The following is a 26,235-nucleotide window of genomic DNA, read 5'->3' as shown; positions in this document are numbered from 1 at the left end:
TTGGAAGTCAGCAGGAGGCACAGGTGTGGTGACTTGATGGGCTCAGGGCCTAAAGGGAGGGAGAGCCTGGGAGTGGAAGATGGAACCTCATTCAAGCCCATTTCTCCTTTCTTCTCACCAGAAACTCCCCCTTTCTTTGGACAACTGGACCCCCACACCTCCACCCTGTCCCCATCCCTTTTGCTGATAATCCCATCTCCTTGCCCTGTAAATGCCAGGGGGCACTTGGTCTGGGGAGGTAGGGAAGGCTGAAGCCAGTCCTGGCACCCTGAGAGCCCCAGGCCCTCCGCCTGCTCCACTTCTTCTCCAGGTCTGCCCTGGCTTGCTCTGTCTCCCTAGGGCAGCTGGCTTTTGTCCCAGGGGAGCATGGGAACAGCTTGGGTGAGAATGGGGGAGGGGCTTCCCAGCAGATCTCACCTTTCCCACCTGGCATAATTTCTACCCTGCACCCAGCGATGCCCAAGAGCCAGCACAAGAACCTCTGAGCCCTCTTGCCGGCCTTCCCCACTGTGGGGCCCACAGGATGGCTGGGTGTGCTGGAGTAACTGAGGGAGATGACTTGTGGGTGCCAGGACCAGGGGACTTTGGGTGATTTTGGGCCTATTCCTTCCTCCTTCTAGGTGTTTCCTGAGCTGGAGAAAAGGAAAGCTGGGTGCTGGGATTCTGCAAATTCGGTGGTGGATGTGAGACTAGCTAGAGCATGGACCCTGGCCAGCCCTGGAATCTGAGTTCAGAGATCTTTGGAAAAAAAAATGCCTTCTGATAACTGAGCACCTACTACATGCTGGGCACTGCACCAGGAGATTTGTGTGCATTCTCTCATTGAATCTTACAACCACCCTCTGGGATGGTTTTTGCTATTAAGCCGAATTTGTAGATGAGAATACTGAGGGCTAGAAAAGATAAGTACCTTGTCCAAGGTGACATGGCCAGTAGTAAGCTGTGGAGTCTGGATTTGAACTAGGCTCTCTTGGACTGGAGCCCGATCTCTTCATTTCTGGCAGAGACCTGTGGCTTTAGAGGGCCAAGACCAACCCATGGGGGAAGTAAGTCCTTCCTGTTAGATCTGTCTAAGGAGTAGTGAGTTTTTCATGTAGAAAACCACATGCAGGCCAGGCTGGACTGCCCCATTTCTAGCCCCCTTTCTTGTCTGCGAACTGCGCCGTTTCTAGGCCCTTTTCTCTACCCTTTTCTGTAGAGTGTGTTAGACCCATTTTACAGAAGGGGACTCTGAGACCCTTTCTTCTCTGCGGGGCAGGGTGTGTGGTTCAGACGAGCCTCTTCCATCCTCAGTTCTGTCCCTAAGCCCTGAGTGACCTCAGCATTGCGCATCGTCTCTGAGCCTCAGTTTCCTGTCTATATCTAGTGCCACCAGGCATTAGAAACGTAAGTGCTTCAAGGATCTCGGGTGAATAGCCGCCTTAGCAGCGATCATACACTAATTAATAAAATGCTCTTGGCCGGGGCTGGGCAGAGGAAGTAAGCGGGCGGCTGAGGTGACAGCTGGAGGGAGGGGCGGGGTGGAGCCGGGAGAAGGGTGGGGAGGGGAGGGGCCGGAGCTCCGGGCAGTGTGCGAGGCGCACGCACAGGAGCCTGCACTCTGCGTCCCGCACCCCAGCAGCCGCGCCATGAGCCGTGAGTGTGACCCCGGTGCCCCGCGCGGCCAGGAATTTTCTTGGCCTTCTGGCGGAGCCTTGAATGCCAGGCTCAGCCCCTCGTCTCTCTCCTCTGCAGGGAGTCTCTTGCTCCGGTTCTTGCTGCTCCTGCTACTGCTGCCGCAGCTCCCGGTCCTGCTCGCGGACCCGGGGGCGCCCACGCCAGGTAGGCGGCCCATCCCTCCCCATGGGAACCCCCAGTCTTGCGCCCCTGGTCTGGTTTCAACCCCCTCCCTTCCCCTCCAGCGGGCTCAGCTTCCCCTTTCTGCTCGCGATGCTGAGAAAGGGGACTGAGGCTGAGTCTTTTGGTGGGATGGGGGCTCTCTGAAGCCCCCTGGGAGTGTGGCCTGGCTAATGGGCCTTTCAGGGGAAACAGCAGAGTGGGATCTGGTGCCGACTTGGGGAGAAGGGACAGTCCCTATCCACCCCCCTCACCTGTTCTGGGCCCCAGATGTCTAAGTAGCCTCTGCACCCAACAACCCCACTGTTTCCTATAGGGGCCTCTTTGGGAGGAAGCCGCAGGCACCAAGGGAAATGAGTTCCCTTTCTCCAGCCGCTAACCGTCTGGGAACCCATCCTGATTCCCATTGCCAGTGGAGAAGGTCTCCCCTGGTGAAGACTTCGGGAGAACAGGGGAGATGGAAATACATTTAGGAGCTGCGATGTGTCCTCTGGGGTTTAAGAGATCCCCGTTGAGCAGATGAGGAAACTGAGGCTCAGTAGGTGCCATGATCCCCCAAGTTCACACAACACATGGTGGGCCTAGGATCTGAACTCAGGTCTGTCTGCCTCCATACACTTCACAAGGTCTTTCCACAGAAAGCTGCTTCTACCCACAACGGACCCTGAGCCACTCTGGGTTTCATGGGGGAGGTTGATGGGGAAATTCCGCCCCTCCCTCCCACATGCATGTGCCAGGTTCCAGGTGAAGGAATTCAGCTCCTCCCTCAGCCAACCTTCCTCCCCCAGCTTACTGTTTCTGTGTGTGTGCATGTGTGTGAGCGTGTGTCCCAGCTGGACGTCGTTTCCTCCACCACCTAGCTGTGTAAAATCTCTAAAATGAGACCCAGAGAGGGCAGGAGGGGGCAGAAGGGGTCTGCACTTTCTGCTGTGATGCTCTAAGGATCTGGTGCTTAGGGGAGAGAGGAAAGATATGCACATGGACTTTGGATCCGACCAGGTTTCCTGAAACAGAGGCTTTGGGTGGGTGGCATTTAGGGAACCCAAAGAGAGGATGGAGGGTGCTCTAGGAAAGGGTTTGGGTTGAATGAAAGTCTGGTTTATGGGAAGAAGAGGAGGAAGACTCATGTGACCAGCACTTTAAAGTTTACAAAGGTTGGTTGTGGACATCCACTTCTTTGGTGCTCTCAACAGCCCTGCCAGACACGTGCGTTAGACCCAGTCTACAGAAGGGGACTCTGAGGCCCAGAGGGAGTGAGGCCACTTGTCTGAGTCCTCACAGTGAACTGGTGGTGGGGAGTAGAAGGGGCTCATCAGGCTGCCTGGCTGAACCATCTTGTCAGTCCCTGGATCAGCCCAGCACTTCCTCTGAGCCCCCAGCTGGCTCCATCCAGGCACTCTTGGTATACAGGGCCACTCGCCTGTGTTCTTTTTTAGTCCATTCACTAATAATGCACAATGAGCCACGGTCTGTGCTATTTTGTTCTTTGTCTTTTCTGTTTCCTTTTATATAATAAATGTTTACATGGAATTGCTTTTTTTTTTTCATTCCCAAGGGCTAATTTATACCAGTCTTTGGCTGGGGCCTGGAGACACAGAGCTGGGAGGAGCTGACAGGCCAGAAATGCCAACAGACTGTCATCCAAGGGGACCAGGGCTGTGTGGAGCTCATGGGAGGAAGCAGGGGTGTGCAGAGCCCAGGGGAGGGAGCAGGGGTGTGGGGAGCCCAGGGGAGGGAGCAGGGGTGTGGAGAGCTCAAGGGAGGGAGCAGGAGTGTGAGGAGCCCAGGGGAGGGAGCAGGGATGTGCGGTGCTCAGGGGAGGGAGCAGCTGCCTCTCAGTGCGAAGAATTGTGGGAGGCTTCTTGGATCTGATGACATTTGGACTGGACCTTGAAGGAGGTGGCGGGTGGGGGAAACAGTAAGAGACTCAACAGTGAAACACCATAAGGGTAATTGGGAGCAGGAGGCTGAGAATGGACGCATAATGTGGGGATGAGACTGGAGGCCGGAAAACTGGTACTGAGGCTCCTGCAAGGATTTAGGAAAGAGCGAATGACAGGTGGAGTGCAGGGGTAGAAGGTCTGGGTTGCCCTCATATTTCCAAGTCTGCAAATAAACTGAGGGTCAAGCTACTTGGGCATCTGCCCCAGGAAGCCAAAGCCTGTGTTTTGCCTCTAGAGGCAAAGGAGATGAAGAGATGAGGGCTGCACTCACCTGAGAGGGCAGGCGGAGGGAGAGAATGCTGCTTTCCCTCTGTTAGGGGAGGAGATGGAGGCCAGCCTGGAGGCAAGGCTGTACCGGTGAACCCTGAATCCTCAAGTACTTCGCCTCTAGTCTCTGGACCTGACTCAGTGCCCATCTTCTAGATGGGGATAGGGCACGACCTGGCAACTAGAGCTGCGTGCTAGGCAGAGGAGCCCCAGGCCAACTGACCTGGGTACATGGGGCAAGATCCCAGCCATGCCAAGGCTGCCCAGGCGCCTGCACCTGCTCTGCCAGCACCAGTTGGGTCTGTGGACCAGGAAGGGGCTTCCTCTCCAGCAGGCTCTTCCAGCTGCTGGGCCTAGTTGTCTCGGTCTGGTGCGGTGGTGCTTAGGTATGGGAACTGGGACCCAGGCCAGACCAGTCGGGGTCCTCCACCCTTTTTTTTTCCTTCTGGCTGCCAGGTCCCCAGAGCCTCTCTAAATATTATTGTTTAGGGGATTTGGGTCCTGCCTCTTCACTGGGCAGTCTTGCAGCCTGACGCCTCCGCATCCTGGAGGACCTGGTGTTCCCTGGCTGTTCCTGTCCCCTAGTCACGCTCAGTCCTGGACCTGGAGCCCTGACTTTTGGGCTGGGGGATGTTTTCTTGCCCAAATCCTTGGAAAGGTTCTGGAACCAGGCAGTCCTGGACAGTTCTCATCTGTGGGGGTGGGGACTAGCAGCTTGGCCTTTCAGCCGCGTGTGTCTGTCATGCAGTGTGGTGTGCTGGTCACGTCTGCCTCCACGTGTCTTGGGGACACAGTGAGAGCAAATGGGAAGGTTCTCTGATGATGGGACAGTTGTGGGAAGGTTGTACTGACACAAATAATGGAGAGGGACAGATTGGTTCTACCCAGAGTAGAAGGCCTGGATGTTGAATGGAAGGCCTCCTTTAGCCTGCCTGCTGCACCCCCTTCATGGGATATACAGAAAAATGAGGCTCCAGAGGTGGGAGGGACTTGAGCAAGAATGCACAGCCAGTAAGAGCATCCGCTCTCTAATACAGCTCTCCTGAGCAACTACTTGGTGCCTGGCCCTGTGCTGAGTGTGGGGGACTCAAAGTGAATTAGATTCGGTGCCTGCATCTCCCTGGTTCTCTTTCTTGATGAACAGGGATATCCTCCACTGAGCGCAGAACTGAGTTGGCATGAAAACATGCAGGATTGAAGTTAGACCAAAGGAAGGCCTTCCTGTATGAATACTTCCTAAAGGTCTGGTTGTGGCAGGAGATGGTGATTCCCCCTGGGGTCCTGGTTTCATTCGTTCTGGATTTTCAAGGTTCACTTTGCAGGAATGTGACAAATCCACCTCACCTGGGTCATCCCCAGTCTGTGCATCAAAACGACTCTCCCTTTCCATCCCTTCCCCACATCCAGTCCTGGGCACCTCCAGGAGTAGGAGGAGGAGGAAATTTAAGTCTTGACTCCGCAACTTCAAAGCAGAGGGATCTGGGCAAGCCTCCTGCTTTCTCTGGGCCTCACATTCCTCATTGTGCAATGGGGAGTCTCACCTACCTCTCCTAGGGAGTGCTGGGGAGATAAATGAGTGTTGGTGTGGAAGGTTGTGGACTTGGTCAGCTAGAGCCCTGGCTTTCTGGCTGGCTGTAGTCTAGGGGCACCCAGTCTCCTCTCTGCCCAACCTGACACCCTGGGGCACCAGCAGCAGACCCACTGTTGTCCTTCCTGGGAGAACTTTTCCTGTCCCAGAGCAGCTGGTGTTTATGGAAAGAACGTGGGGAGCGGGGGGAGGAAGGGGGAAGCTGGACAGGCCGGCCTGGGAGGGAGGAGCCTCAGCTCTGTACAGCTTCTCTTGGTGGGGAGGGTGTGGGCAGCCATTCCAGCTTCAGCGTCTGGAGCTTGTGGCTTTTCTGCCTGCTGAGGCAGAGCTCTAGGGCCACGGCGGGAGGCCTTCTGGCTCCACCTCAGATAGCTGTTGAGGGTCTGGAAGATGAGGGACTCCCTTTGGTCAGGGTGGAGGTGGCCAGTCTTCTCACTTCATTTTATTTATTCCACGAACATTCGTTAAGCTCTGGCTACCACATCTGGATCCCAGACCTGGGTTAAGCCCCTGTTGTGTGCATAGCCTGTACTGGGGGAAGAGAAAGCTGGGGAAGGGAAGGGGTGGGAATCCCTTCTCCTGGAAGCTTATGGTGGAGAAGAGCAGGTTGAATTGGAACCTGGAGCCAGGACAAGGGAGAGTGGGAGGAGGGAGTGTGGACATTCGGGGAAGCCTTCTTGGGGAGGCAAGGCGTGGGCTCAGCTGATTTGGAGGAAATGTATTAAGGAGGCTAACAGCCTGGATAAAGGATGGAGACGCTGAGGGTTTGGGGCTAAGGGAGGGGCTGGCACAGAGTGTTTGAACTGCAGTGACCTCTGGAGTTCATTTTGAGATCCCTGCTGTGGCAGGGATGGGGAAATTGAGCCTAGGGGAGGCCTAACCCCTGTGCCCTTAGAGTGGTAGAACTGGACCCTGAGCCCTAGAGGGCCTTGTGTGCCAGGGTTGGGAGCTGGGCAGTGGGTGCTACAGGGGCTCCTGGGCAGTTGAGAGAGGCCAGCAGGAGGGGCAAGAAGGAGAGTTCCAGCAAGGGTGACAAGTCCTTTCTGGGGGGACCAGACCTCTGAGCCAGCACAGGGGCTGATCCAGAGGACTCTTGGCCTTTCTGGGCCTGTGGCTGGGGGAGGCGGGGGCTGGGGTACTGCCAGGCCCTTTCCCTGGATCCTGCCTGCCAGGTTCGCCTGTGGCTGCCTGATAAAGCCTTTTTGTCCAGCCTTCTTCCCCCGACCCCTCCCTCCTACACCCCTGCTGGGGCCATTGTGGGGCTCTGGGGAGTTGCCAGGGCTTAAGCAAAACTATTTGCATGATTCTTGTGGTCCTTGCTTGTGTGTGTGTGTGTGTGTGTGTGTGTGTGTGTGTGTATGTGAGGTGGTGTTTCTGTCTTCGACGTGGGGACTAAGAGGACTCTGCTGCCCGGGTCAAGCCCTGTGCTGTGAAGTGAGGAGACTGAGACCAGGGCAGGGGATGGGGGCAGGTCTTGCCCAGGGTCATGCTCTCTGATCCTAGCACCCCAGTATTTCATCCTCAGCTGCTCTTGCCTTTCACTACCCTTTTGACCTGCAATAACCAGTTGCACAAAGAATACATGTTCCCTATAACGTTGGCTCTGAGCCCAGGTAAGGAAGTATGTTTGCAGAAAGGAGCCCGGCGTTTTCTGGTTAAGGTCAGAGATGGAGCCTCCTGCCAGGAGCTAGGAGTTTTTGGTCTACCCAGCTCTGTTCTGTTTCCTTGGCCAAGTTGTCACCTCTCCCTGAACCTCAGCTTCCTTCACCGAGCAGTGGTGGTGGTGGGGGTGATAGAGGATCCTACTGAACCTGAGGAGTCTGTAACTTTGCTGCTAAAGAATCACGGAGGCAGATTTAGCAAGGGCGTGGTGGTCTGAGGGATCTGGGTTAGATGCTGAGAGGGACTTCCTCATAGAGTTTCTGCAGGAGGCAGCAGGGCGGACGCCAGAGTTCCACGCACCCTCCCAGGAGATCTTTCCAGTCCTCTCTCTCCTATTCCCTTGGTCTATGACCTTCCTCTGGATCCTAGAGCCCAGACCCCACCCTGATGCGGGCCAAGTCTGATTCCATCAGGAATGGGGGCTGAGGCAGCTGAGACCTTGGAGTCCCCCTCCTTCTGGACACCCATCCTCTGTCCCCAGGGTTCTGGAAAACTTCTTTCCTTAGACTTGGCTGCTGAGGCTGTGGGGGTAGACTGGAAGTGAAGGGATGGGCATTTGGTCTGGTGAGACTTGTGGGATGATAGGTCTGGCTTTCCCTTTTTCTGGCTTCAATTTCCCCATCTGCAATGTGGGCATAGTGATACCTGCTCTTCTCTACCTTCTGCAGAAATGGAGAGGTGGTGAGGGATCTCGTTTTCCTAGTGTTCAGGTGCTCAGAGCCTGGGGTGGTGGTCTGGGAGAAGTCCCCTTCCTCATCTTTGTCCCTTTTCTGACTGCCCCCCCGCCCCGGCCTGCCCTTGCTGCTGGACTCTGACTAGGCAGGAAGTGAACGCTCTAGAAGCTGGTGGCTGTGGAGTTTTATCAGCTCTTTCTTAACCTTCAGTGTCACGGCCGGGGCTCTGGAATCTTCTCCTGCCGCCATTTGGTGGCAATAGGGAGGGAGGGGGCACTTCCGCTGGGGGCCTGATGTGGGCTAGGCTGGAGTTCCAGAGCAGGGCGTGGAAATGTCAGGATGGGGGCTTTATGTTCACAGAGGTGGGAATGGTGGGGGGCTCTTGGGGGAACCCTGGAGCTCTGGTACCCGGTGATTCAGGACGGAGCTGCAACTTAAGTCTATGCCTCTGGCCCCTCATTCCCCCATCAGGGGCTAGATGGGGGTTAGGAGGCCACTGACTAGCATGGTCTCTGACCTCTATTTCTCACCCACAGTGAATCCCTGTTGTTACTATCCATGCCAGCACCAGGGCATCTGTGTCCGCTTTGGCCTTGACCGCTACCAGTGTGACTGCACCCGCACGGGCTATTCCGGCCCCAACTGCACCATCCGTGAGCTGGGCCTTCAGCCCTCACTCCTGCCCTCTTGCACCCTCCTGTTCCCTGGGCCCCTTCTCCTAGACCCTAACTTCCTACCCTCCTCTCTGGCCATGGCCCTGTTCTCCTTCCTTGCCTGGCTCTGCCCCTCTCCCTGACCTGGCTTCAGCATGAGCTCTCATGCTTGGTCCACCCTTACTCCCTGCTTCTGGGTTCCATGGTGAGTCTTCACCACATGCCCTGGCCCCTGTCCTCACGCCTGGTTCTGGCTCTGTCATGTGTCATTGCTCCCAAGGTTCCATCCTTACCCACTTCCCCATAGGTGCTACTCTGTTCCATCCCGGCCCTTGTCCTCAGTGCCTCATCTTCCACCCTGGCTACTTCTGGTCCTGCTAGGAGGGATGAACTGAGTGACTCCCATTGCTCCTGCAGCTGGCCTGTGGACCTGGCTCCGGAATTCATTGCGGCCCAGCCCCTCTTTCACCCACTTCCTGCTCACACACGGGCGCTGGTTCTGGGAGTTTGTCAATGCCACCTTCATCCGAGAGATGCTCATGCGCCTGGTACTCACAGGTGGGTGTGGGGCAGGGCCCCCTGACCTGGGGGAGCAAGCAATCCTGCCAGTCCTTTTGAATTCTTGACATCTGATAAGGGTAGTGGGTGGGGAGAGTCTATGATGCCAGATAAAATAAGCCCCAATCCAGGAGGAGGCAGGAACTGGGGTGGAGATGGGGGTGGAAACACCCTTGTCACCATTATTTTTGCTCTCTGCAGTGCGCTCCAACCTTATCCCCAGTCCCCCCACCTACAACTCAGCACATGACTACATCAGCTGGGAGTCTTTCTCCAACGTGAGCTATTACACTCGTATTCTGCCCTCTGTGCCTAAAGACTGCCCCACGCCCATGGGAACCAAAGGTAAAATGGGGTGAGGAGCTGGACCTGGGGATCACAGGAGGTGCTCAGTTCTCCTCTTTGGAAAAAATCAGGCAGAAGAACAATTATTGACCCAATTCTGCAGATGGCTAGACCAAAGCAAGACATATGACATGTCCAGAGCCTGGGCTGAGAACAGGAAAGGGCAGCACAGGGTCTTGCCTGAGGTCACCTAGAGTCAGACGGATGTTTCCATAGTTCCAGGGTGCCTCTTTGCTTGATCCTTTTCTAATGATGAGTTAGGTCCTGCTGAGGTGGATGTGACTTGGAAGTTAAGATGTAGGAAAGAATGAATAGTGAGCTATTTATTGGGTGCTGTCTCTGTGTTTGGTTCTTTACAAATGTAAATAGTTTCACATGCTTCACCAGTGTAAGGTACAAATAAGTCACATTTTTTTCTTTCATTGCTCAAGACTCCACTTAGCCACACTGGCAGGGTTCTTCCTTGTAAGACTTTCCCATGCCACCTGCAATTATCCAAAAACCTGAGATATTATTCATTTCAGATCCATCAGTTCATTGTCAAGTACAGAGAGGACAAGAGAGGCTCATTAGTTCTCTGCTTCTATACTTCAGTTCCTGCCACATGGTGGCACTGTTAAATGCCAGTCCTGTGCATCCTCATGGTTGTGTCCTTTTTTGGGTTCAAAACCTTGCACCCTGTCCCTGCTTGGGGCACTACTCTGATGGTTTTCAATCACATGGTTAGCTGCTATTCCCAAAGCATGACCGTTCTACCAGGATAGCTAGGTCTTGCCAACTTTACTGAAATCAATGCTTGCCCAGTGTCAGTGAGTGATGATTCCAAATTACGGTTGATGGATCACTCCTCTAACTTCCCTTTTGGTGGATTTTCTTTAGGGGTACTTGATATTTTTTGCTGCCAGAGGAACCCCGTCAGCCATCTTAATCCAAATAATTTCCATTGATCTTGAACCTTCAACATCAGGGCTCACATCTTGATGCATTGTGAAGAGATGCCTTTACCAGAACTCAAAAAATTCTATTCCTTTCTGTGAGGGCATTGGGTGACAACTCATTTGACACTGACATAATTAAGGAAGGCCTCTTAATACTTATTCTAAGGATGACTTGTCTTTATGCCAGACATAGAAAGATTGGCATCATTTAAAATAGGTTGACAGGGCCAGGTGTAGTGACAAACGCCTGTAATCCCAGCACTTTGGGAGGCTGAGGTGGGTGGATTGCTTGAGCTCAGAAGTTCAAGACCAACCTGGATGACATGGTGAGACACCTTCTCTACAAAAGAATACACAAGTTAGCTGGGTGTAGTTGTGTTCTTGTAGTCCCAGCCACTCAGGAGGCTGAGGTGGGTGGATCAATTGAGCCCAGGAGGTCAAGGCTGCAGTGAGCCAGAGTGCAGAGTGGCACTGCATTCTGGCCTGTGCAATAGAGTGAGACCCTGTCTCAAAAATAAATAAATAAATAAATAAAATAGGTTGGCAAACTACAGCCTGCAGGCCAAATTCAGCCCACCTCCCCATTTTTGTAAATACTTTTATTGGAACACAGCCACATGCATTTGTTTATGTGTCATCTGTGACTGCTTTCCTGCTACAATAGCAAAAACTGAATAGATGTGACATGTCCGTATGGTCTGCAAAGCCTAAAATGTTTACTATATGGCTTTCTCTAGAAAAAGCTTTCTGATCTTTGATTTAAAAAAATTATACCCACTGGTTCTCTGCCATGCTTACATTATCTCTTGCAATCCTCAGATTCACTGTATCAAATGGGCATCATTTGCCCCTTTTTAAAGATGGAAAAATTGACACTCAGAGAGATGAGATGACTTATCTGTGTTCACACAGCTAGCAAATGGCATAGTCAGTTGCAGACACAGGCAACCTTGACTCAGGGGAAGAGAGTTCATGTTTGTTTTTTTCTGTTTCTTTATTTCTTTTTGGTGAAATGTTTCATTATGGAAAAATTGCAAAGATGCACAAAAGTTGAGAGAAAAGCAGAATGAACTATGTACCCATCTTTCAGTTTCAACATTTACCCACAATTTCTTCATCTTATTTCATTTCTGCCCTCTCATACTTTTGTAAAGTATTTTAAATCAAATTCTAAAAATCATGCCACTTAAAATTCTAAGAATCATGCCACTTCACCCATAAATACTTTGAGGGTCTCTTGGTAGAGTGAGTTACTTGGTGGTGGTGGGGAGGTGGTCCTGAGGAGGCCACTCTGGGCTTCCTGCTAGGGCCAGTTTGCCTGGTGAGCCCAGATGTCCCTAGGGCAGCAAGATCCAGATAGGAGAAGGTACTGCTGTTTCCTATCCCCCAACCAGGGAAGAAGCAGTTGCCAGATGCCCAGCTCCTGGCCCGCCGCTTCCTGCTCAGGAGGAAGTTCATACCTGACCCCCAAGGCACGAACCTCATGTTTGCCTTCTTTGCACAACACTTCACCCACCAGTTCTTCAAAACTTCTGGCAAGATGGGTCCTGGCTTCACCAAGGCCTTGGGCCATGGGGTGAGTACCTAGGAAGGATTCAGAATTGCTCTGGACCTAATTTGGCACACGCATGTCATCGACAGTGGGCCGGAACCCTGGTGACCTGAGGGAACCCCTCTCTATCCACAGGTAGACCTCGGTCATATTTATGGAGACAATCTGGAGCGTCAGTATCAACTGCGGCTCTTTAAGGATGGGAAACTCAAGTACCAGGTAGTGCTGGGCCAGGGGGTAGGGCAGAGGGAAGGGTCTCCCATGGTCTTCCCTGGCAAAGACTGCTTGGGGCAGGGGGGCCTCTGGTCATGTCCTAAGAGGGCCAACCACGGTAGTGGGAGGTGTGTGCCAGGAGTGACAGTATACCCTAGGAGGAGGCAGCAGGTGTGAGAAGCCAGTGAGGAGCAGACGTGGCCTCCCATGTCAGCCAGGGAGGTGGATTTTGGAGCTCAATAGGAGATGAACATTTGTAGTCTGCATGTATTTATTTAATTATTCCACAATATTAATTGGACATGAGAGTATACCTGGCACAGGTGATTGAGTAGTGACCATTATAGTTATGGGCCCTGCCCTCAAAAAACCACAGACAAACTCTAGGATGCTCATTCTACGAGGGCTTTTGTCTAAATCAGAACTGTCCAACAGAAATACAATGTGAACCACATACATAGTTAAAATTTTCTAATGTCCATATTAAAAGAGGGAAACAGAAACAGGTGAAATGGATTTTAATACTACATTTTACTTAATGCAATATGTCCAGGTGATTAGCATTTTAACATGTAATCAATACATTGTTAATAAAATATGTCACATTCTTTTTTCATGCTAAAGCTTCAAAATCTGGTGTATATTTCACATTCACAGGACTTCTCCATTTGGATGCTCAGTTTTCGCTAGAGTGATCTAATCTGTATTAAGATTTCATAAAATGTACAGCTGAATAAGTAGAGTGACATGTCCAACTGTGACATGTCCGACTTGTTCCATGCATCCTTAAAGGTTTTCCAGTAGCTGAAGTATCAGTTTTAACATTCAAATAGAAATTAAGAAAAACCTAAATAAAATAAGTTAAACTAAGTAACATTCAGTTCTCCATTCACACTAGCCAAGTTTCTAGTGCTCAGTAGCCACACATGGCTAGTGGCTACCATATTGGATCATGCAAATCTTAGGCAAGCACCAAAGCAAAGTTCGATGCTGAATCTTTAGGATTAAGAACAGGACTTGGCATGTAGTAGTCTCTTGGCATGTATTTACTGAATGAATGAAGAAGTTGCCAAATAATTAGGTACACTTGTAGCTGCCACCAAGGAGAAGCTGTGAGTGCCATTAGAGTGTTTGGATGGTGGGTAAAACTTCCCTAGGAAGTTACAAATAAACCCAGAGTTGCATGAAGGATGAGGAGGAATTAGGGATGCTAAGAATGGGAGAGGACTTTCCAGGTAGAGGGTTTAGCAAGTACAAAGGCTCAGAGGTGGAGAGCAGCTTGGTGACTTGGAAGGAGTATAAAAATGGGAGCATTTGTTGAGCCTAGCGATCGAGGGTAACAATGACTTTACGGGAAGGTGGAGATGTCTGTGGGGACCGTGTTAAGGAATTCTACTTTCTGCCAAGAGCAGAGAGAGTATTTGGAAAGGTTTTAAGTCAGCTCATGATGCAATATTTTTTTTTAAAAGGTTTTTTTTTTTTTTTTTTTCTCTCTTTTTTTCTTTTTTGCTTGGGTGCAGTGTAGAGACTGGCCTGTCTGGGGTTAGGAGTGGACATAGGGAACCCGCTTAGGGAAAGGAGTCAGAGTGGAAGATGAGGGTGGGTTGCTTGAGGTAGTGGTGGTAGAGATGGAGAGCAAGGGACTGATTTTAAGAGACATTTTGGAGGTGGAATCAACAGCCTTGGCTAAGGGGAACTGGCAGCTCCAGCAGGAGTGGGAGGGAGTTGGTTGTGGGCAGCTGGGGGTGACCCTCAACTTTAGGTTGCCAGGTGGCCCCATCCCACAGGTGCTGGACGGAGAAATGTACCCGCCCTCGGTAGAAGAGGCGCCTGTGTTGATGCACTACCCCCGAGGCATCCCGCCCCAGAGCCAGATGGCCGTGGGCCAGGAGGTGTTTGGGCTGCTTCCCGGGCTCATGCTGTATGCCACGCTCTGGCTACGTGAGCACAATCGTGTGTGTGACCTGCTGAAGGCTGAGCACCCCACCTGGGGTGATGAGCAGCTTTTCCAGACGACCCGCCTCATCCTCATAGGTGAGGACTCCAGACCTGCCCTGCCCTGGAAGGTCATGCCCTCCATCCCGAGAAGCGGGGGGCTGGAGGGTATTTAGAGGTGGAGGCTGGGATTAGAATCCTTGCTTTTCTGCTTAGTGGCCAGAAGACCTTGAGCAGGCCCCTCAACCTCTGTAAACCTCTGTCTCCAAATCTGTACATTGGGGTGAATGATGATTGTAAGGATTTATTGAGATCATGGATGGGAAGGCACCTAGCACATAGCAGGCCTTCAGAAAAATGGATGACTGTGATGGTTGATTGTTAGCTGGGTGACTCAGCACATTTGATTACCCACCCTGAGTCTCAGTTCCCCCATGTGCTGCATCCAGATGCACACTTGTGGTCCCCAGCATGTGCAGGGTCAAACTCTAGCTTGCCTTGCCTTCAGGAATCTTCATGTTCCCTTCCCTGCATGTATCTACCTTCCTGCAGTTTGGTAGCTTCTAGATGACTCAGGGAAAGGATATTTTTGTGTTCCCTACGGGGGCGAGTCTGCAACCTAAAATGTCAGATGGTTTCCTGCCTGGGAGCTTGGCCCCTGACATCCCTGTCCAGACCATGTTCACTCTGAGTCACCAGTAACTCCCTTCCCCCACCTCTGGGCACCACTGGGCCTGGCTGGTCCCAATTATAGAGCCTAATTCACTGGAGCCACAAAGAGCCAGGCACTGGGAATAGGAACAGTCACTAGAGGGAAGAAGGGCTGGTTCTGAAGTTTCAGCATCGCAGAGACCTTGACCAGAGAAAGCTGGAGGCTGCCCAGCACACTGGCTGGAGATGAAGCTGTGACCAAAGGCAGGACCCTAGGGCACCACACATCCAGTGCTTCATTTAACTCCCCTACAACCTCATGAGCCGGGTATGATTACCCTATGAAAATCAAGATTCAGGGAGGTTAAGTGAATTCTCCAGGGACACTCAGCAGATGGAGACTTGAGGTCTGGTTGCCACCAAAATTTATGCTACTTCCACTTCATCACGAAGGGGGCTCTTCTTGAATGGGAAGGGGAAAGGGATTCCCCCTCACGTCTATACTTAGTATTCCTACTTTTGGCCGACATATATGGACACCCCCTCTTATGCCAGGCGCTGTGTCAGCAATTTCGCTGTATTCATTGTCTGCTTTTCTCAACAACCCTAATATAGTATTGCACTGATGTTATTATTATTATTATTATTTTTGAGATGAAGTCTTGTTCTGTTGCCCAGACAGTAGTGCAATGGCGTCATCTTGGCTCACTGCAACCTCTGCCTCCCGGGTTCAAGCCATTCTCCTGTCTCAGCCTCCCGAGTAGCTGAGATTACAGGTGCCCACCACCACGCCTGGCTAATTTTTGTACTTTTAGTAGAGACAGGGTTTTGCCATGTTGGCCAGGCTGATCTCGAACTCCTGACCTCAGGTGATCTACCGCCTTGGCATCCCAAAGTTCTGGGTTTATAGGCATGAGCCACAGCACCCGGCTACACTGATATTATTATAACACACATTTGACAGTTAAAGAAAGTGAGGTTTTGAGAGATTAAGTAACTCAGCCCAAGCTCAGGTGGCTCGAAATGGTAAAGCCAAGATTTGAATCCAGGTCTACTGATCCCACAGTCTGTAGCTCCAGGTCAACTTCCAAAAGCCAATTTGTCTAATGGCTAATTGGCCTAAATATCAGTTTCTTTCAATATCTAGTTGCCCAGTTTTAATTTTGTTACAGAATATTCAATTTGCATCTTCTCTGGCTTTTTGCTTTCTAGCTTGTTATAGTTACAAAGGGGGCAGAGTAAAAATTTATTTATAAGAATCCTGTTATGTAAGAACATACAGGAAATATGTTTTTTGAAATATATTTAGGGCTGGGCTCCCCTTCTGTCTTCAGTATTCCTTTTTGCCACGGCAGCAGCTCTGAGTGGTCTCCTTGAAGTCCCCCTCTATCACCGAGGGTGTCAGCATGATGACAGCTCTCACCAGTAAATCCTCCACTCTTCCATCTTTTGTAGTCTCTCCACCTTCTTTTAATGGGCTTCAGGAGGGAGGTCACGAGACCAATTCTTGGACACCTCCTTTGCATGTCCCGCTTAGCTGGGCCTAGAACCTCCCTCTGAAATGTGGGAGTAGCTGGTGCTCTTGTCTTGAGACCTCAGTCAAAATAGACCAAAAGTTCTATTTTCACATCCTGTTACAAAGAGACAAAATGGAAGAGGCAAACAAAATTAAACATCAACAGCAAGGCCAGGTATGGTGGCTCACACTTGTAATTCCAGGGCTTTTGAGAGGCTGAGGTGAGAGGAGGGCTTGAGGCCTGCAGTTCAAGACCAGCCTGGATAACATAGCGAGACCCCATCTCTTAAAAAAAAAAAAAAAAAGCTGAGTGTGGTGGTGCACGCTTGTGGTCCCAGCTGCTTGGGAAGCTGAGGTGGGAGGATTGCTTGAGCCCAGGAGGTCCAGGCTGGAGTGAGCTGTAATTATACCATTGTGCTTCAGCTTGGGTGACAGACCAAGACCTTGTCCCCCAAAATAAAAATAAACATCAACAACAACAATAAACAGACCAAAAGCAAGCACCTCTCATGAACTGGCCTGCTTTCCAAGCTGGGCATCTAAATCACTCTGCTTGGCTGACCTTATTTCCAATCCTTCCCTGCCCAGGGGAGACCATCAGGATTGTCATCGAGGAGTACGTGCAGCAGCTGAGTGGCTACTTCCTGCAGCTAAAGTTTGACCCAGAGTTGCTGTTTGGTGTCCAGTTCCAGTACCGCAATCGCATTGCCATGGAGTTCAACCATCTCTACCACTGGCACCCCCTCATGCCTGACTCCTTCAAGGTGGGCTCCCAGGAGTACAGCTACGAGCAGTTCTTGTTCAACACCTCCATGTTGGTGGACTATGGGGTCGAGGCCCTGGTGGATGCCTTCTCTCGCCAGAGTGCTGGCCGGGTAAGCCCCAGAGGAGTGCTGGTGAGGGCAGGTGGGCTGAGGGATCCAGCAGACCTGGGTCCAAATTCCAGTTCCTCTTCTGTAAAATGGGGCTAATGTCACTTCTACAGGGCAGTTGTAAGCATTCCTGCATGAATTCTTTGGTTCATTTGTTCATTCCATAACACCAGACATTACGCCAGGTACTGGAGATGTAGTGGGAACAAGACCTATGTGGTTCTTGGCTCATCTTTTAGTGCTTACACCCTAGAAAGTGATGGCAGTCATATGACAGCTAACAGCATTCGGGCCCTTATTGTGTGTCAGGCACTGTTTTAAGAGCTTCTCCTATGTTATCAGAATTCTAAGAGTGTGCTATAAACCACAGTACAAAAACCCACCATGCTCTGGGAGTCAGGGAGGGACATCTGACCCAGAGTTGTGGGTTATGGGAAAGAAGTGATGTCTGAGCAGAAATTGGAAGGAGGGATAGAGATTTCCCAGGGTAAAAGGTGGTGTTAGTGACAGGGGATGGCTGTGTTCCAGATAGAGATGACAGCATGGGTGAAAGGCATGAAAGTCAGAGGACATGGCAATTTGAGGAACATAAGGACATTCAGGGTATGGTAATATATGTAATGATGCCTGCCTATGGTGTTTGTTAAATCATAAGCCTCCACTATGGGCTGAATTGAGGGTCCCCTAAAGTTCATATGTTGAAATCCTAACCGCCAGAACCTAGTATGTGACTGCATTTGGAGACAAGGTCTTTAAAGAGGTAATTAAGTTTAATTGAGGTCATTAGGGTGGGCCCTAATCCACTGTGACTGGTGTCCTTATAAGAAGAAGAGATTAGGTCACACACACAGAGGGAAGGCCACATGAAGATGTAGGGAGAAGACAGCCATCTACAAGCCAAGGAAAGAGGCCTCGGAAGATACCAAGCCTGCCAACACCTTGATCTTGAACCTCCAGTCTCCAGATGGAGGAAATAATTTCTTTTTTTTTTTTTTTTTTGAGACGGAGTCTCGCTCTGTCGCCCAGGCTGGAGTGCAGTGGCCGGATCTCAGCTCACTCCAAGTTCCGCCTCCCAGGTTTACGCCATTCTCCTGCCTTAGCCTCCAGAGCAGCTGGGACTACAGGCGCCACCACCTTGCCCGGCTAGTTTTTGTTTATTTGTTTGTTTGTTTTTGTATGTTTTTAGTAGAGACGGGGTTTCACCGTGTTAGCCAGGATGGTCTCGATCTCCAGACCTCATGATCCGCCCGTCTCGGCCTCCCAAAGTCCTGGGATTACAGGCTTGAGCCACCGTGCCCGGCCGGAGGAAATAATTTCTATTGTTTGAGCCACTCAGTCTGTGATACATTGTCATGGCAACCCTAGCAAACAAACACATTCTCTTTCCCTGCAATTCCCAGCCAACTCCTTCCTCAATCTCCCCTTCTCCACATTTGGAAGCTCCCATCTGCTTCATCGCAGTCTCTGGCTCCCCTGTTGCCTCCCAGTCCTCTGCTTCTCTCTAATCCTTGTCCCTAAACCCTGTCATGAAGTTGTGGCATACATGGATTTCCATTTCCTTCTGATAATTTGACTGAAATTAGCTTTTGCTGCCACAGGTGGTCAGCTGCTGGCTGCTTTATGGCCTCTTTATGGGTTTCTTTATGGTTCTTTGTGGGGACACAAGACATGATCAGAGACAGTAACCTTTGTGTGAGGCTGGACAGTTTTCAAAGCATTTTCAAGGAATGACCATGATGATGCGTGTGAAGAGCCCTGGCACCGTACCTGGCACAAGGCAGAAAGACCACAGAGATGTATTGACTCTCAAGATTTTTTTTTTTTTTTAAATAGAGATGGGGTTTTGCCATGTTGCCCAGGCTGGTCTTGAACTCCTGGGCTCAAGTGATCTGCCCGCCTAGGCTTCTCAAAGTGCTGGGATTACAGGCGACTCTCAGGATAATAAGAAGAGTGAGTGATGTTAAGACAGGCTTCCCCTGATAACCATTGTGCATGGCTACCCTCTCAGGGATTCCCATGTGACCGATACTGAGATAACAGCTTTGCATAGTTTATCCCATTTAAATTGACCACAGCCATATCAGGTAGATGCTTTTCCCTTCCCCATTTTTACATATATGGGAACTCAAACTTAGCTCGAGGTCCCTATATTAGTTTCCTTAGGCTGCTGCAACAAAGTACCACAAACTGGGAAGCTCAGAGCAACAGATGGAGGCTAGAAGTCTGAATTCAAGGTGTCAGCAGTGCCATGCTCCCTCTCAAGGTTCTGTGCCTCCTTGGCTTCTGATGGTGGCCGACAGTCCCTGGCATTCCTCGGCTTGCAGAGGCATCGCTCCAGTCTCTGCCTCTATCATCCTGTGGTGTACTCCCTGAGCTTGTCTTTCCTCATTTTATAAAGACATCAGTTATTGGATTGGAGTCCACCCTAATCCAGTAGGATCTCATCTTAAATTGTTTACTTTTGCAAAGACTTCATTTCCAAATAAGGATGCATTCACAGATGCAGAGAGTTAGGACTTCAACACATATTTAATATTTTGGGGAACACAGTTCAACCCTCAACAGCCCCACAGCTTGTGAAGCTGTAATTGGCACCATCCTTTACTTGCTTTGCTCATATGATTTCATCCAATCATGCCTTTCTTTTTTGCCCAATTATAGTTGTTCTATTAAAATGACTATCTCTTAAGCATGAACGTTATTGTTTCATCCTAAGCACCAGAGCCTTCTTTTCTTCCTTCCTTCCTTCTTTCCTTTCTTTCTTTCTTTCTTTCTTGCTTTCTTGTTTGCTTGCTTTCTTTTTGAGATGGAGTCTTGCTCTGTTGCGTGGGCTGGAGTGCAGTGGTATGATTTCGGCTCACTGTAACCTCTGTCTCCTGGGTTGAAGGGATTCACCTGCCTCAGCCTCCCAAATAGCTGGGATTACAGGCACCTGCCACCATGCCCAGCTAATTTTTGTATTTTTAGTGGAGACGGGTCTTTGCTATGTTGGCCAGGCTGGTCTTGAACTCCTGGCCTCAAGTGATCCGCCCGCCTTGGCATCCTAAGGTGCTGGGATTACAGGTGTGAGCCACCATGCCTGGTCAGCACCAGAGCTTTCTTTAGACTAATGCGCCTTAACTGTTAGTAATCAGAATCTTTTTCTGCAGCCTCTTTTATCTCACCAGGTTACCTGAGATTTGAGTCCTGTTTTCCCTCCCTTCACAGGGGGTTACAGTACCTGTTGGTGTAATTCAACGGACTGGGGAGCAGTGTGAACCACAAGAGAGGTCCTCTTGGTCCATTCCACACTTCAAAGATGAGGAAGCTGCAGGGTGTGATGGCTCATCCTATAATCCTGGCAGTTTGGGAGGCCGTGGTGGGAGGATCATTTGAGGCCAGGAGTTTGAGATCAGCCTGGGCAATATAGTGAGACCTCACCTCTACAAAAATAAAATAAAACAAAATTAGCCAGGCATGGTGGCATGTGCCTGTAGTCCTAGCTACTTGAGAAGCTGAGGTGGGAGGATTGCTTGAGCCTGAGGAAGTTGAGGCTACACTGAGTCAAGATCATGCTATTGCACTCCAGCCAGGGCAATGGAGTGAGACACTGTCTAAAAAAAAAAAAAAAAAAAAAAAACCCACACACAAAAAATGAAGAAGCTGAGACTCAGAGGGGCTTCCTGAGACAGCATGACAGCAGCAGGCCCAGGGGCAGGTCTACAGCATCACAGCTGCTAGGCGGTCCAGCACTCTCCATCCTAGCTCAGAAGGGACTCCCATTGGAAGCTGTTGTCCCAGGAACTTACCCAGGCTCCAGGACAGCCTGGCCTGGCTCTCAGACCACTGCTGTACTTCTCTCTCGGCAGATTGGTGGGGGCAGGAACATGGACCACCACGTCCTGCACGTGGCTGTGGATGTCATCAGGGAGTCTCGGGAGATGCGGCTGCAACCCTTCAATGAGTACCGCAAGAGGTTTCGCATGAAGCCCTACACCTCCTTCCAGGAGCTCGTAGGTGAGCAGTTGTTTCCTGGATGCAGTCCCTGCCCTTGAGAGACTGGCAGCAAAGTCAGGGAGACATCAAGGAAATAGAACGGGACCATACATGCGGCAATGTGTAACAACAGACTTACAACGGGCGTGGAAGTGCTGTGCCAGGGTGGTAAATAATCCTGCTTGGGGAGAGAAGGTGACTTTTCAGCTGGGTTTGGAGAACAAATGGCAGTTTCCAGTGGGAGAAGAGAGGAAGGAGCATTTTAGGCAGAGCCATAGAAAGTACAAAGGCATAGAGGTCAGACAGCAGGTATCTGGGGAAACAGTCGTAGATGTGGCTGGGGCAAGGGGCTTATGCTGTGGGGGTGATTAGTGGTGGGAGGTTGGGGCCAAACCGTGTAGAATCTTGGCTTTCATACTAAATATTTTGGGTTTTATTCTGTCTAGTGCTTTCTAAGTACCCACTTATGGGCCAGCTGCATAAAAATCACTTAGAAAGCTGATTAAAATACCAAATCTCAGATGCCTGTCCTGCAGATTCTGATTCAACCATCCTGGGTGGTGCCCAAGAATCTGCATATTCATATGAATAGAGTATATATACATATATCTGAATATATATGAATTGAGTATATATACATATATATGAATATATATGAAGAGTATATATACATATATATCAATATATACATATACACATGTATACATATATACATATACACACATCTATATAAATATGTATGTATATATAAATATATGTGAGTGTGTGTGTGTGTGTGTATATATATATATATATCCCCCAAGATCCTCAGATATTGGGCAGCCAAGTTGCCAACCCTTGTCACATACAGTGGGGAGCCACTGAAGCAGGGTGTGACATGGCCCATGAGAGTTCCCAATGGAGGATGGATTTGAGGAACCGGGCAGGGAAGCAGGGAAGCTCCACATCTGTCTCCCCTTGGCCACTATCCATGAATATGTGGGTATTGCAGAGTGGAGCAGATTCTGTACCTAAGTTCCCTGAGATCCTGAAACAGCAATCTTTGTTATTCTTTAGTCTCCCATGGGAAATGGTCCCCGGGGCAGAAGGAACACTGCCACTGAATTTCTGTGTGAGCTCGGACATGTTACATCTTTGAGCTCTAGTAATAAAAGGGCTTGGCCCAGGCTAAGGTCTTGAAATCTGTCTGTGAAGGAAGCAAGATGGGCAGCATTCTCCTTTCTGTAATCATCAGATAATTAGGGCCCAGAGTTGCTCAAGGTTACAGGCTGTTTGGGGGCAGATCTAGGCCTCTGACTTTCTCTTTAGTAGCATTTTCCTTCCCTAGACCCAGTCCCTGAGGAGGAGCAATTTGTGATTTTCTTCTTGACCCTTTTCCCCAGTGCCAACCAGGCCAAATTCTAGGGCACATGCTCAGTTGCTCAAGTTATTCTCCTGGAGTCCCTATTATCCCCAGAAAAAGGTGGACAGAGAAGGGTCACACCCCAGGTTGACCTTAATGGCATCATGGATCTGACGCTAGCATTTCCCCTTATCTCCTTGCAGGAGAGAAGGAGATGGCAGCGGAGTTGGAGGAGCTGTATGGAGACATTGACGCGTTGGAGTTCTACCCTGGGCTGCTTCTTGAAAAGTGCCATCCAAACTCTATCTTTGGGGAGAGTATGATAGAGATTGGGGCTCCCTTTTCCCTCAAGGGTCTCCTAGGGAATCCCATCTGTTCTCCGGAGTACTGGAAGCCGAGCACATTTGGCGGTGAGATGGGCTTTAACATCGTCAAGACGGCCACACTGAAGAAGCTGGTCTGCCTCAACACCAAGACCTGTCCCTACGTTTCCTTCCGTGTGCCGGATGCCAGTCAGGATGATGGGCCTGCTGTGGAGCGACCATCCACAGAGCTCTGAGGGGCAGGAAAGCAGCATTCTGGAGGGGAGAGCTTTGTGCTTGTCATTCCAGAGTGCTGAGGCCAGGGCTGATGGTCTTAAATGCTCATTTTTTTCTGGTTTGGCATGGTGAGTGTTGGGGCTGACATTTAGAACTTCGAGTCTCACTCATTATCTGGAATATTGTGACTCTGTTTGTTTTTCCAGAATGCTGAATTCCTTGTTAGCCCATCAGATTGTTAGGAGTAGGTCTCATTTGGTCTGCCAGAATACTGGGTTCTTAGTTGACAACCTAGAATGTCAGATTTCTGGTTGATTTGTAACACAGGCATTCTAGAATGTGGAGCTACTGATGAAATCTGCTAGAAAGTTAAGGGGTTCTTATTTTGCATTCCAGAATCTTGACTTTCTGATTGGTGATTCAAAGTGTTGTGTTCCTGGCTGACGATCCAGAACAGTGGCTCGTATCCCAAATCTGTCAGCATCTGAGTTTCTAGAATGTGGATTTGATTCATTTTCCTGTTCAGTGAGATATCATAGAGTGGAAGATCCTAAGGTCCAACAAGAATGCATTCCCTGAATCTGTGTCTGCACTGAGGGGGCAAGGAGGTGGGGTGTTCTTCTTGGGACCCCCACTAAGACCCTGGTCTGAGGATGTAGAAAGAACAGGTGGGCTTTATTCATGTCTTTGGTTGGAAGCTACCAGGGCTCTATCCCCATCCAGGTCTTGACTCATGGCAGCTGTTTCTCATGAAGCTAATAAAAATTGCTTTCTAAAGTTGCCTGTTATATCTCTTTTGGTCCCACCCCCCAAAGCAGAGGCAACAGAGTGTGGCTAGCCTTTCTCTTAGCCACAGCTGGGCATGCTAGAGGTTGCAGCATGAGATTTTCTGCTGGGATCCTTGGGCCCATCACTGTGTACACATGTTACCACTGGAGCTTTCTTTTTCCCTGCAGGCCAGGCACTGCCCTTTTCAGGATGCTCTCCTAAAATATCCATTGCCCCAGCCCCGGGAGATATAACTTCCAGTTCTCATCATCTGATTAAAACAACTTCCTCCCTTACAGAGCAAACAACAGAGGGGCACCCGGGGAGGAGAGCACATACTGTGTGCCAATTTCACACTTTCAATTCTCATTTGTTCTCACACCAACAGTGTGAAGTGCGTGGTATAATCTGCATTTCAAAACCAAGGAAGCAGCCTCAGAGTCGTTGTATGACACGCCAAACGCAGGCTGAGTCCAGAGCTTGTGCTTCTCTTGATTCCTGGTTTGACTCAGTTCCAGGCCTGATCTTGCCTGTCTGGCTCAGGGTCAAAGACAGAATGGTGGAGTGTAGCCTCCACCTGATATTCAGGCTACTCATTCAGTTCCAAATATGTATTTTCCTAAGTGCTTACTATGTGCCAGTTCCTGTAACAGGTGTGGGGACACAGCAGTAAGTAATCAATACAGACAAGGCTCTGCCCTTATGGAGCTCACACTCCAGTGGCAGAGAAACAGACCATAAATAAGGAAACAATGAAATGAGAGATATATATATACAAGGTAAGTGTGACTTCCCTTCTAACCCACTCTGCTCTGTCTTCCCCTACTGCGCTCTCAAGACCAGAGACCCAACAGCAGTGATCTCAGGGCAGACGCCCTCCACCCCAGTCCCGAGACCCTTTTCTCAGGACCTCTGTAGGCAGCAGAGAGAGAGGACAGAGGGGTAAGATGAGGGGTTGAGGGAAGGTTCTTCATGAACCATACTTTGGGCTTAGCATTTCTCAGGAAGAACTATGGCCCAGAAACAACAGGGGAAACTAGAGTTCAGTCTGACAGTCCTTGGGGTTAAGTCTCCTGTCTTATAGTCCAGAAAATCCTGTTTCTCCTTAGTTGCCTGGAAACTGCTCCCATCATTCCTTCTGGCCCCTGCTGAATGCAGGGAATGCAATCCTTCCCTGCTCTAGCAGTGGCTCTGATGTAGAAAGATCCTTTGGATGCTGGAAGTGTCCATGAAGAGCTTGTGTCCTGTCCTTTCTTGCAGATTATTTCCCCTCTTCTGCTAATACCTCTTACTTTGCTTGAGAATCCTCTCCTCTCTTACTAATTTCAGTCTTGGTGGTTCTATCAGGGTTGCATTCTGGCCAAGGGGTGGGCCTGTGAATCAATCCTGGGCAATCAGACACCCTCTCCTTAAAAACTGGCCCATGGAGACTGAGGTCACTGACTCTGATTCATCCCCACAGCTGGCTCTGACAAGATGGTCCATTTGTTTCTGCTTCTGAGATCCCCAGGGCAGCCTGGATCCCTGCCCTTCTCAAGACTTTAGCTTTTCCTTCCATCTGGTGGCCTATTCCAGGAATTCCTCTTTTGCTTAAATCAGTTGGAGTTTGTGTCTGTTGCTTGTAATCAAGCCTTTATGGCTGCTGGGCTGAGTGACACAAGCACTTTAATGGCCTGGAGGGACTTTTAATCAGTGAAGATGCAATTAGATGAGTGTTTTGGAAAGAGCACCCTCGGGAAGGGTGGACAACAGAGCAGAGCAGGATGGACAGGAAGCTGGCAGAACTGAGGAGGCTACAGCTGTGGTCCAACCAGGAGCTGACAGCAGCTGGGGCTAGGGGAAGGGCTTTGGGGATGGAAGAATGGGATGGGTTCCAGAGTATTCCTCTCTTGAATGCAGGTGCCTAGATTAGGTAGACTTTGCTTAGCATGGACAACTGCACACGAAAGTTTTGCAAAGGGAAACAGGCTAAATGCACCAAAAAGACTTCTTTAGAGTGAATAATCTTAATGCTTGTAATTTGAACATTTGTTCCTGGAGTTTTGATTTGGTGGATGTGATGGTTGGTTTTATTTGTCAGTTTGGCTGGGCTATAGCACCCAGTTATTTAATCAAACATTAATCTAGGTGTGGCTGTGAAGGTATTTTGTAGATGTGATTAACATCTACAATCAGTTGACTTTAAGTAAAAGAGTACTTAAATAATTTGGGTGAGCCGCACCTAATTAGTTGAAAGACCTTAAGAATAAAAACTGCAGTTTTGTGGAAAAGAAGAAACTTTGCCTCAAGGCTATAGCCATCAACTCCTGCCTGAGTTTCCAGCCTGCTAGTCTGCCCTATGGATTTCAGGTTTGCCAACCCCAACAATTGTGTGAATTAATTTCTAAAAATAAAGCTATATACAGCCA

The 26,235-nt window shown here is 50.0% G+C and overlaps 1 protein-coding gene across 5 annotated transcripts; it reads left to right on the top strand.

Moving 5' to 3' along the window:
- The first annotated feature begins 1,460 nt into the window (after positions 1 to 1,460).
- PTGS1 (prostaglandin-endoperoxide synthase 1) lies at positions 1,461 to 26,235 on the top strand. Of its 5 annotated transcripts, none has more exons than XM_023198603.1 (12): positions 1,461 to 1,479; positions 1,735 to 1,821; positions 2,153 to 2,374; positions 8,507 to 8,623; positions 9,041 to 9,181; positions 9,383 to 9,526; positions 11,859 to 12,040; positions 12,152 to 12,235; positions 14,017 to 14,263; positions 16,920 to 17,206; positions 21,052 to 21,199; positions 22,724 to 26,235. In XM_023198603.1, exons 3-12 carry the CDS (start codon positions 2,356 to 2,358, stop codon positions 23,077 to 23,079), a joined length of 1,725 nt encoding a protein of 574 aa, XP_023054371.1. In that variant the 5' UTR covers positions 1,461 to 1,479; positions 1,735 to 1,821; positions 2,153 to 2,355; the 3' UTR covers positions 23,080 to 26,235. The 5 variants fall into 5 exon arrangements, with proteins under 5 accessions (XP_023054371.1, XP_023054369.1, XP_023054372.1 ...); XM_023198602.1 differs by lacking the exon at positions 1,461 to 1,479 and adding an exon at positions 1,583 to 1,635; XM_023198601.1 differs by lacking the exons at positions 1,461 to 1,479; positions 2,153 to 2,374 and adding an exon at positions 1,549 to 1,635.

Source organism: Piliocolobus tephrosceles, chromosome 14, assembly GCF_002776525.5.
Source record: "Piliocolobus tephrosceles isolate RC106 chromosome 14, ASM277652v3, whole genome shotgun sequence".
NCBI classification, from domain to species: Eukaryota; Metazoa; Chordata; class Mammalia; order Primates; family Cercopithecidae; genus Piliocolobus; species Piliocolobus tephrosceles.
The sequence above is the reverse complement of the archived record's forward strand: the minus strand, read 5'-3'. Positions and strand labels throughout refer to the sequence as shown.

What these genes read in the sequence shown, in the direction of transcription:
- PTGS1 (XM_023198601.1), top strand. An exon ending in CCCGGGGGCGCCCACGCCAG is followed by an intron (nt 1,822 to 8,506) that starts GTAGGCGGCCCA and finishes TCTCACCCACAG; the next exon opens with TGAATCCCTGTTGTTACTAT. An exon ending in GACCCGCCTCATCCTCATAG is followed by an intron (nt 14,264 to 16,919) that starts GTGAGGACTCCA and finishes TTCCCTGCCCAG; the next exon opens with GGGAGACCATCAGGATTGTC.